Source organism: Castanea sativa, chromosome 8 (assembly GCF_040712315.1).
Source record: "Castanea sativa cultivar Marrone di Chiusa Pesio chromosome 8, ASM4071231v1".
Classification (NCBI taxonomy): Eukaryota; Viridiplantae; Streptophyta; class Magnoliopsida; order Fagales; family Fagaceae; genus Castanea; species Castanea sativa.
Genome location: NC_134020.1, coordinates 50274024 through 50286057, shown reverse-complemented (window position 1 = coordinate 50286057; position 12034 = coordinate 50274024). Strand labels below are relative to the sequence as shown.

The following is a 12034-nucleotide window of genomic DNA, read 5'->3' as shown; positions in this document are numbered from 1 at the left end:
TTCACGGACTACTTCTTTCTTGGATTCCTAGCAAGTAGAAGCACTCCCGCTTATGTATCTTTAAGCTCTTTAATCTGCAATTGAATTGATCACCAAGCTCTTGACATCAATCTAGATCTTGATAACTCTAAGTGTATGTGAAGGCAAACACCTCTAGATCTCACAAAGATTCACACACAGAGCACAAAGAGCCTTAGAAAGCTTTTGGGTACAAAACCCTAGATCCATAAAAGAGGCATAAGATGCACTATAATCTCTCTAAAAAACTCTTTAAAAATGTGCTTAGGGTTCCTTTATATACTAGAAGAAGTAGATCTGAAACCCTAATCCTTGATGGGCTTGAACTGCTGTTTGGCCTTAATTATAATTCTGCAGATATGACTCTCGATCGATCGAGTCCATTCTTCGATCTATCGAGCCTTGTCGAATTAGAACAGTAATTTCTTGCAATTACTCGATTCCAAAATTACGTTAAACCAAACTTTAAGCAAGTCTAAACCTAGACTAAATGTTTTCATCATGGTTTGCCAACACATTACATATTGAAGTTCTAATACATTAGTCCCTAAGGTCTTAGAACCTAACATAACTATTTCCCACTTTTCTCGTTGTCAAAGCTATTTTTTGGGAGTTCTTTGTGTGTTTTTTTTAGACTTTTACCACAATTATCTTATATGTGCGATTGACCATTTGTATATTTTACATGGAATCACCAATTTTTCTGCTATATGGACAATTATGATACAAGTTGTACCATTTCATGTGGTCTTATAATTTTTCTAATCTTTCATAAAGGACAAAGCATTTATGAGGGGTTCCATATAAAAAAAAACTAAGACTTAGAATCCAAACTATGCAATTTCCCCATAAAATAAATAAAATAAAAATAAACTATTCAATTGTTCTACAAGACACTTGGTAATTAGTTGCTAATTAATATCAGTGGTTTTCTTTTCAATTTTTATTATGAACATGAAACAACATGTATAACATATATACCTTATAGTAATGATATTCATTTTTATTATGAACATGAATCAACATATATAACATATATACCTTATAGTAATGATATTGATCGTTAGCTACATCTCCACTGCTTCCATCCTTTATCCAATCTGCAATTTCATTATAAGTTAATATTTTATTTTGAGACCATCAAAGGATTTTCTTTTTTCTTTTACTATTTAAGAACTAGTAATTGGACTAGTGCTTGTGGAGTGTAGAGGGAGTAAGAGTTCAAATTCAAGTCTCTAGAATGGATTTACATATATATATATATAGACACACACACACACTTATCTTGATATATTTAACTTACTAATAATCGAACAAAATCTAAATAACTTACTATTATATTATATTGATATATATATTTTTTAAATTATTAAACAATTTGGTGATGAATATTTTCATCGCCAAGACATTTGGCGATCCAGCAGTGGCGGCTTTAGGAATTGTTTTTAGGGTAGTCACTAAGAAACTTAAATTATATAAAATTTAATAAAAATACAATTCAAAAATATATCAACTTCACAAAAAAAAAAAAAAAAACCCAAATACAAAAAAATATTACAATTTTTTTGGCACTAACAAAGAGAGTAGGAAAGAAAAAATAGACTAATAAAAAATAAAGTGCAAATTAAATTGAAAATACTAATATGAAAATAATAAAGTGACCACAACAATTTCATAACAAATCTTATGCAACAAGTTGTTAACTTGTTATTGGTGGGTAAAACATGTCAATATTGAACCCAAATTAGAATTAGTAAAAGCTTGTCACATCAAATTTATTGTGAAATTGTTGTGAAAATATTGTGTATGTAGTATTATTCTTATAATTATTGAACTTAAATTCTTATGAATCTCAAGTAAAGGAGTTCAACATTTTTATTAGAGTGGTCAAAATAGGTTAATTTAGTATATAATATATATATTTTTTAAATTATATATATATATATATATATTTTAAATTATATATATATATATATTTCAAGTCAGGTAATCATTGAACATATTAGTTTAAAATAATTATTTATATAAATTTTTTTGTATGCATAAATTTTTATTTTTTTACAAGTGACATACAAATAGAGCTGTCATTGCGACCCAGGTTGGAATGTCTTAGGAAGAAAAATAAATACCAAAAGATATTGGAATGTAAAGTTGTACTTTTTTTACGTTGTTGTTTTTTTTTTTTTTTTTTTTTTTTTTTTTTTTCTTTTTTTTCTTTTTTCCTTAAAAAAAAATCAATTCTGTGTAAGTATCCTCAAAGGCTCAAACACTGTCATAGTCTCATAGATCTAGTTGAAAAAAAAGTGGTGTAGATAGTGTTGGGTCACCAATATTTAAATAAATATTATTAATATTATCTTGATATTTTATAACTTACTAATAATGGAACAAAATCTAAATAACTTATTGTTATATTATCTTGATATAATTTTTAAAAATTATTAAACAATTTGGTGATGAATATTGTCATCGGCTCATCGCCAAGACATTTGGCAACCCAGTTTAGTATGTCTTAGGAGATGATACTATACTTACAGTGACGAAATTTTTTGTCATTATAGGCATTGTTTGTTATAGTGCATCCATTACAAATCAATGACTTAATTTGTAATAGTAATACATTCCTTGAGTTTATTTGATTTGTTCTAATGGTAAATCCCTACAATTTAGGGAATTGTGTATGTAATCTTTACTATAAAATACGAGTAATGCACACAACAGTTTTATAACAAAGCTAATAGTTTTCATCTTGATCCACCGTTTACATCACTTTATTACGAACCATTATTAGCTATCCACTTAGGTTTTATTTTAAAATTATTGTAAAAATATTGTGTTCATAACTTAATAATCTCCTTATTTTGTATTCCTATAATTCTATTGATTCATGTTACTCAAAAGTGTATAGACTATCATGTTACTCAAAAGTTTAAAGAAAACGAAATTCTATACATTAATAAATCTAAAAATTAATCACGAAATGAATAAAATTGAGAGGCCTTGAAATAAAATTTTCCAGAATTAAATTTCATCTCAATAATGCATACTATTCCATTGGAAATTCATACTTTCAGGTATCATATTGTTGGAGAGAGAAAGAAAAAGTGTCCTGGATGTTCAAGATTGTAAGTGTGCCTTATACTTGGTCCTCTGCCATCTTCTTTTTGGTGCACCTTCATAATAGAAATTTGAAATGACACTCGTGCACATAATAATATTGACATGTGCTTGACATCCCCAAGACATTTGAAAAAAAAGAAAAGAAAACTATGATACAAATTAACATAGAGAGACTGAGACTTAGTTACCTGATAAGACGCTGATGCTGTCCCAAAAATAAAAACTTTGGGAAAACTGGTACGGTTGAATGAAGCAGTGTCATGGCTTGATGAAATAGCAATGACATTAGTCAATAAGCCATGAAGAACTAGGAGGCCTAAGCCTGGATGGTCTTGAAAAGCCATATTGATTTTGGGTTTTTTTGTGTAGCACTAGGTAGAATCTGCCGGTTTTTTGAAGAGGGGAGTACAACATAATCTTACTTATTTAGAAACGATTAAAATAGAGATGAAAAAAAAAAAAAAAAAACATAGAAAATGACAAGCAATATGTTAGTCATCGTAGCTGTCCTTCAACTGATTGTTTGACATTGTATGTACCACGTAGAATTATAAATATCCTTTAGGTTATAAACTTTGACCATTTGCATCAACTCTTAAAAAAATTGATATATTTTATCATAAAAACTTTTTTTTTTTTCTATTTTATTTAAGCACGTTTTCAAAACAACAAAATCAAATTATCTATTTTAAACTCTGTTTGATCAAAATATCAATTTTTATAATTAGTTCTCCCTTCATCACTATTAAGATAAGAATGGGATTATTTTTTTTTTTTTTGAGAAGGAAGACTTTTATTAAGAATACTAAAGAGCGGCCAAATCAGCCTGAACAAAAGGTAAGGTGCAAGATGAAACATCCTCCATCCACACCGTAAAACTCTGTATTGTCAAAGCTAGCCTAGCTAAACTGTGAGCAACTTTATTCCCATCTCTCTTTACATGAGAGTATGTCAATTGTGAATAAGAACCGGAAAATAAGGACACGTCATTCAACAATTGGGCGTAAGGAGTCAACCCGAATTCCTTGCTTGTTAGGGACTTAACTACCACTGCCGAGTCACCCTCAATAATGGCTCTCTGAAGACCTAACTCACTGCCAAACTCCACAGCCTTACTAGCTGCCATTGCTTCAACTTCCACGGGTTGATAAGCTTGGTCCAGCTGCTGTATAAGTGAAGCAATGACCTCTCCATGATAGTCCCGTACAACAATGCCAATCCCAGATTTGTTGTCCGTAGTGGAAAGTGCTCCAGCGTAATTGATCTTATAGCTGTCAGGTGCAGGTGCCGTCCACAATATTTGATGCGTCGGGCTTGAGCTGAAGCGGTTCAGCTTGAGATTGTGTCTACGAATTTCATTCCAGGTATCCTCTGCCATCTTTTGCAACTCTTTGGTAAGGCAGCAAGGTTGATTCAATCTCAGTTTATTTCTTTGGTTCCATATGCTCCACACCTGAATAGCAAACAGTTCCAGCGGCTTCCCATTTTCAAGAACCCAATTGCACAACTCTTTGAAATCTGCAAAACGAATCCTTGAGCAGAAATTCCATCTATCACCTACCCATACCTCATTCAAACTCGTGCAACTCCATAAAGCATGCAAGGTATCTTCAGCTGTATCCTCTGCTTGTAGGGAGCAACGGTCACAACTGGGACTTTGTATGATTGTTTGCCTTACCAAATTCTGCTTAGTTGGAAGTGAGTTTCTACACGCCCGCCACAGCAGATTTTTATATTTGTTTGGAATTTCCATGGGCCAAATGCCCTTCCAAAAATTCTTGTCCTCCTCCGATTGATTGCCATCCCCTAAGTTTTCCACCAAATCTTTTAGGAATTTGTATCCGGACTTGCAAGTGTACTGCCCATTAGTAGTGAAGGGCTAGTACAAAACATCTTCTGTTTGGCAATGAGGCAATGGAATCCTTTGAGCAAGTTCCACTTCAGCTGGTATGAGCACCCCCTTAAGCATTTCAGCATCCCATTTACCGATTGTATTGTCCATAAGGTAGTCCACGGTGGCATCTTCCATAGATTCTATGATTGGGGATGAGATCAATGGAGGATGTTTTATGGGCAACCAATGATGCTGTCATATTTTGATGCTCTTTCCATTACCCACCCTGAATCTAGCTCCCAATTGTATCACCTCTCTACCCTTCAAAATGCTTTTCCAAGAGTAGGAACCGGTTGTCGATTCTTTTGCTTCCATGAAAAAACTATAGGGAAAAAATCTCGCCTTAAAAATTCTGTAAAATAGAGTACCTTTATTGTGTAGGAGGCGCCATGCTTGCTTGGCAAGGAGGGAGTCATTGAAAAGAGCAAGTTCTCGAAAACCCACTCCTCCATCTATCTTAGATTTTGTCAACTCCGACCATTTAACCCAATGTATTTTTCGCTTGTCACCTCGTTGCCCACAAAAGAATTTTTTAATCATTGCTTCAATTTCATGGCAAAGGCTCAAGGGTAATTTGAAACAACCCATGACATAAGTAGGGATGGCTTGAGCAATAGCTTTGATTAGGACTTCTCTACCGGCTTGAGATAGGAGCTTCCCCTCCCACCCTTGTAATTTCCTCCACACTCTCTCCTTGATATAGTTAAAGCTTGCTTTTTTTTTTTTTTCCTTCCTACAAAAGAGGGCAGCCCCAAATACTTCTCATAAGACCTTATTTCATTCACCCCTAACACATTTTTAATCTCCTCTTTAACATCATCTTTTGTGGACTTGCTAAAGAAAAGAGAAGTTTTTTCTTTATTTATATTTTGCCCCGACACCTCTTAATATTCTGCCAAAATTTTGAGCACGTTTCCACATTCTTGCGAATTTGCCTTACAAAAAAGCAAGCTGTCATCTGCAAAAAATAAGTGGGTTAATTTAGGACCTCTTTTGCATATTGAGAAGCCATTGATCTCCTTTGCCCTTGCATCTCTTTTGATTAAGCCATGTAATCCTTCTGTACATAATAGGAAAAGGAAAGGAGATAGTGGGTCGCCTTGTCTTATGCTTCTTGTTGGATTGATTAGCCCCTTTGGATCACCATTCACCAAAATTGAGTATGAGACTGTACGAACACACTCCATAATCAAACCGATCCACCTTGAGCAGAATCCCATTTTTTCCATCAGCTTCTAAAGATAATTCCATTCCACCCTGTCGTACGCCTTGCTCATGTCTAGTTTTAGCGCCATAAAGCCTGTTTGTCCTGAATTATGATTTTTCATACAGTGCAAAGTTTCAAAAGCTACTAAGATATTATCTGAGATAAGCCTATTCTTTGCAAATGCAGATTGATGCTCAGTTATAAGATCTGGCATGAATTTTTTTAATCTGTTTGGAAGGACTTTTGAAAATATCTTATACAATACATTACATAGACTTATAGGGCGATATTAAGAGACTGAAACAGGATTCTTCACTTTTGGAATTAGAGTGACAAAAGTATGGTTTATTGGGTAAGGTAATTTACCCGAATTCAGCCAAGCTAGTATTGTGGAAGTTACCTCTCCATTCATAATCCCCCAAAAGTGCTAATAGAATAATGGTGGCATCCCATCAGGGCTTGGTGCTTTTAGGGGCGCCATTTGGTTTAGTGCTTCCTGAATTTCCCACTCCGTGAACTCCCCCATTAGTTGTTCATTAATCTCATCCGTGACCAACCTTGGTATAAAGGAGAGAGCACCTTCCTCAATTACTGAATTCCTTGCAGTGAACAATTCTGCAAAATACACCATAATGATGTCTCCAATCGCTTCTGGTTGCTCTTGCCAGTTCCCCCTTTTATCTTCTATTCCACTAATGGAATTTTTTCTGAATCTCTGAGTTGCTTTGTTGTGGAAAAATTTGGAATTGCTATCCCCATTTTTCAGCCATAACACCCTTGATCTTTGGCACCACATCCGTGTTTCCTTATCCATGAGGTCATGAATTTCGGCTTTCAACTCTCTAAGCCGAGAATTATCTCCCCTCCTCATAGTCTTGGCCTCAATCCTGGCCAACATTTTCCTTTTGTCCTCCAATTCTTGCCTTATACTACCAAATTCATTTTTTCCCCACTCTTCCAAAGCCTTACTACATTTTTCAATTTTTTTCATGGTATCATCGTCCTCCCCATTCCTCCAAACGGCCTCCACAATTTCTCCACATCGAGTGTTAGAAAGCCACATCTCCTCAAATCGAAACACTTTCTTCCTGGGTGGAGACTCTAAACCCGTAAGATCGATAAGGAGTGGAGCATGATCTGATGACATACAGCTAAGATGTGACACCCTTGTACCTGGGAATCTTATGAGAAACTCACTATTCCCCAACCCTCTATCCAACCGTTCCCAAACTAAATGACCATCAGTAAAATGCTTACTCCAAGTGAATTTTGATCCCTCGAACCCCAAATCAATGAAACCACACTCGTCAATTACATCTCGAAATTGTTGCATTTGGTTGTGGTTTCTCAATGCTCCCCCCAATTTTTCATCTTGTCTACAGATTTCATTGAAATCTCCTGCACAAAGCCATGGATTGCCTTCTTTATTATTCAACCCCCTTAATTTATTCCAAGCCTCCATTCTCCGATGAGTTTCCGGCTCTCCGTAGAATCCAGTAAACCTCCATTCTGACTCCTTATTTTTATTTAGGGTTACATCAATAAAGAATCTATGTGAATCCTCAACAGTTACATGAGCATCTTTTTTCCAGAATAGCACCAATCCTCCACCTCTCCTCCCTCTACAAACCTCCTATTTGTGATCAAAATCTATGCTATGAAGTACTCATTCTAGCCTAGCTTCGTCTGCCCATGTTTCGGCCAAAAACACGATAGAGGGATATTTTGCCCAGATAATATTTCCAAGCTCCTTCTCTGTACATAGGTTCCCAAGCTCACGACAATTATACACTAAGAGATTCATGGCTCCTGGTGGGGCTGATCAACAGCTTCCACCATTTGAGAATAGAATTCAACATCATCCTTCAAAACCTTTTTCTTGTTGCAAGGTAATTTAGAATGATCTCCTATTGTTGAGAATTTTCGTTTACAAGGACCAAAGGTGTTCCCCTGTTCAACTGGCTGCGCCTGCTTGTCTCTGTCCAGCTTTGTTCATGTGCCATTTTTCTTTGTTGCCCTATTAAACTCATGGTACTCACGTGGCAAAAGAGGAGGGTTGAATGTGTGATCATCAGGTTTTGCATGAGCTGCCTCCAATAAGTCATTGTAGTTGGAGCATTTACTTGGATTATTGATTGGAATAATTCCAATTTGGACCGTTGGATTTGTTGGACAGCTAGCACCAATAATTCTATGTTGATTGCTCCCTAAAATATCGGCATTGAAGTGGTCCGGATTATGAGGGGGTTTGTTATGGTCTTGGTTAATATTTTCAGTGTAACCACTTCCTAATTGAATAGGTGCCTTAATTGTGTCGGTTTCCTCACTTGAATGAGCATTGAATGTGTTGTCCGCTTTGTCCAGATTTTGCTCCACCGTGACCTCCTCCATGGCTTGTGATCCTCCACCAGCTACACCACCACCATCGGATCTGTTTTTAGTGACATGAGTCTTTGTGGCTGATCGTTTCTGATTGTAAAAGCCTGGAACAGCTACCACACTTCGCTTTGACAGAAAGAATGGTGGTGCACGAAGTGCAGGTCCAAACTGCTTTTGCGAATCTGCTAGACTTCCTTCACTTTTTATCCATATCTCACAATCACGGTCCGAATGATCCACTTTACCGCACCAATAGCAAATATTTGGTAAGCGTTCATATTTGAACGTTACCCAAATTTTTTTTCCTTTATCCATGGACACTACTTGGCCACGACACAGCGGTAAAGATACATCCATCTCTATACGAATCCTCATAAAATTTTCCCCCTCCGTTTCAGCTGGATCAGTAGAGGGTACAATTTTTCCAACAACTTCACAAATCTTCTCAGCTACCTTAACATTCATGAATTTGTAGGGGAGTCCGTGAACTTGCACCCAAAATTGAGTCTTCACAAATTTCAATTCTTCCATTGCCATACTCTTGTCATATTTCTGCATAATCACCAAGTACTTATCAAAACACTATGGCTCAGCTTTAAGGACCTTCTCTACTTCAAACTCGTTTTCAAAAATGAACAGGATCACATGGTCACCCAAGTTCTTGATCTTAAATCCACTTCTTGAGCGCCATAATGGGGTAAATGTTTTTGCAATGGCTTCCATATTAAGTGCCCGTTTCGTAAGGAATTTTGCTTCTATGATGTGTTCTTTGGAACTGAATTCATCCTCCAACAGCAACCTGGTCCCTCTCTTTCCGAAAGCGATAATCTTGTCCAGCTTTGTGATAGTTCTTCCATGTCAAAAATTTCTCTAGGTAGTGAAAAAAGAAACCAAAAACAATGTGTTTCCCAATTCCCTTGAAGAAAACCCAACTAGCCAACGAACTAACACTCATCTATTGTCTTCATTTAACAAAAAACAAAGAAATAAACAAAAAACAGAAAAACTAAGTAACACTTATTTTAAGTACATGATGCTTACAGTTTCTGTATATATTTTTTCTCCTACAGGGCATTAAAGTACATGATGCTTACAGTCATGGGGAGAAATATTTGACAACAAGCGACAGATCTCAAAATTGTTGGGTGAGATTGCCAAAATAAGTAGGAGAGCCTTTTTTTTTTCTTTTTTCTTTTTTCCCGTAAACTTTATTGAATACAAACATTATTCAGAGAATATAAATGATAAATAGACAAAAAAAATTATCTTAAAGTTTGTAGTTTGGAGATGGTTCGATGCTATTAGATAGTTCAACATGGACATCATTAATAATTTGTTATGACTATTTATTTGTTGAGGAAATTCTTAAACCAATGGGCATTCAATTTGGGATGTCTTTTCAACCCATTTTTGAAGTCTATATCATTGATGCTGAACTGAACAGTGTATTGTTTCTCAAAAAAAAGAAAAGAAAAAAGGAACAGTGTATAAAAAAAGGATCAATCAGACTTTATAACTTTATATAACCATGCAAAATCGTAAGTACAAATTAGAAAAGTACCATTCTTTGTAATATAAATTAGTGGGTTGTAGTACTTTCTTTTTGTTTATAATAGAAGGTCTCGAATTCCAGACATAGAGCCAATTTGAAATAGCCTGAAAGGACATTATTGCTATTTTGGTTTGCCAACATCTAATAAGGCAAAAAGAGAATGATGCTTTCCAAGTATACAATATATATATATATATATATATATATATATATATATATATATATATATATATATATATAAGGGTTGTGTAAGGGTTGTGTGTGAGAGAATGTGAAGAATTGATCAAGAGTGTGCATCAAAGAGGCAACTCGCGACTGGAGCATGTGATTGACTTGCGACTGGCCACCCGCCAGAATCAGGCACACGTGTTGAGCATGCAGGAAGTTGAAGGGTTAGCACAGCTAGATCACTACAAGACAAAAAGTACATTCTGGCCATTCTGTTATTTGGCGACTGGAACTCGTGACTTGTCCCAGTCGCAAGTAACTTGCTAGAACACCATGTTTTGCAGAAAAATGGCATTTTACATTCCTTCTCATACCCTACTATAAATACCCTTATACCCACGAAATGTTGAGAGCTTCTAGAGAGAATTTTGAGAGAGAAACCCTAGAGAAAAACAAGATTGACTAATCCATAATTTTGCACATTTAATTTTCCAAATTCTTCTACTCTCACCCTTTGCATTGTCATACCATTGAGAGGATCTTTAGCCAAATCCTTACCTCACCACATTCATAGCTGTGAGAAGGATTTTGGTGCTTAGGAAGTAGTTCAAAAGAGAACCAATTCATTTGGTTGATGCAATGGGCTAATTGCGGGATCCAGTAAGCTAGAGAAGACAAGGTTATGTGTAACCCTGTTGGAACAAGAAGCTTGGAGGGTTTAGGTGCATCGAGTAGATTAGGCTTGGAGGGTCTATTGCTATTCATGTATCCCAACTGATTTTCTAGTTGATCATTTTACCACTTGTAGGGTGGCAGAGAGGTTTTTTGCCGAGTACTTTGGTTTCCTTTTCGATAACACGTTCCGGTGTTATCTTGCGTTTGCTTCTCTCTGTCCCTTACTCTTTGCTTTTAATTACTGCTGAGTTGTGATTAAAATATGGCTTAGAGTAGTTTGCATATTTGGGTATAGCTTATATCTATCTTTCTGCACATATATTGTTTGAATATAAGCTTGTGTTGGTTATTTTGAGATTGGGGTTTGAACATTCACTAGTGTTTTACATACCAAGTGAACATTCAACTGGTATTAGAGTGGGTACACTTGACGGATTTCTATATCCTTAGTGTAATCTTAGACCCCTTGTAGCTATGGATGAAGCAATGGAAAAGACTATGTTGAATTGTGGTACAAGTGTTTGTGATAATGACTCTATGAGTATTTTTAAAGATTTTCCTAACAATGAACTCCTACAGTTACTAAAAACAAAGAAGCATGTTAGAATGTTCATTCACATGCTGAAGTATCTTGAACACAAGAACCATGTCTTACACAATAGTCTATGTGAGTCAAATTCATTGATAGAGAAGTATAAAAGAAGAAATATGATATATTGTGTGACAAGGTTGATCATCTTAAAAAGAGAATAGAAAATGAAGATGATTTCCTTTTTAAAGGTCAAGAATGCTTATCTCATGCTTGCTTATTTGTGCACACCTCTTTGAAAGTATTCAATTCTTGTTTGTGGTATCTTGATAGTGGATGTTCTCATCATATGACAGGAGATAAATCACTATTTAAGTCTCTCAAATAGAAGGTTGGTGACTATGGAACATTTGGGGATGGAAGCCACGCTCAAGTTCCTGGCAAAAGAGTTATTGAGATACCGGGGCAACCTCTATTGAAAGATGTTCTATA

At 35.4% G+C, this 12034-nt stretch overlaps 2 protein-coding genes across 2 annotated transcripts; both read right to left on the bottom strand.

The window, feature by feature from the left end:
- Positions 1–3943: 3943 nt before the first annotated feature.
- On the bottom strand, positions 3944–5167 carry LOC142606497 (uncharacterized). Its single transcript, XM_075777834.1, has 2 exons — positions 5078–5167; positions 3944–4996 (listed from the first exon to the last, which is right to left on the bottom strand). The coding sequence occupies exons 1-2, from the start codon at positions 5165–5167 to the stop codon at positions 3944–3946; spliced, it is 1143 nt and encodes a 380-aa protein (XP_075633949.1).
- Positions 5168–6666: 1499 nt separating this feature from the next.
- Positions 6667–8043, bottom strand: LOC142606496 (uncharacterized). Its single transcript, XM_075777833.1, has 2 exons — positions 7969–8043; positions 6667–7872 (listed from the first exon to the last, which is right to left on the bottom strand). Exons 1-2 carry the CDS (start codon positions 8041–8043, stop codon positions 6667–6669), a joined length of 1281 nt encoding a protein of 426 aa, XP_075633948.1.
- Between the last annotated feature and the right edge of the window lie 3991 nt (positions 8044–12034).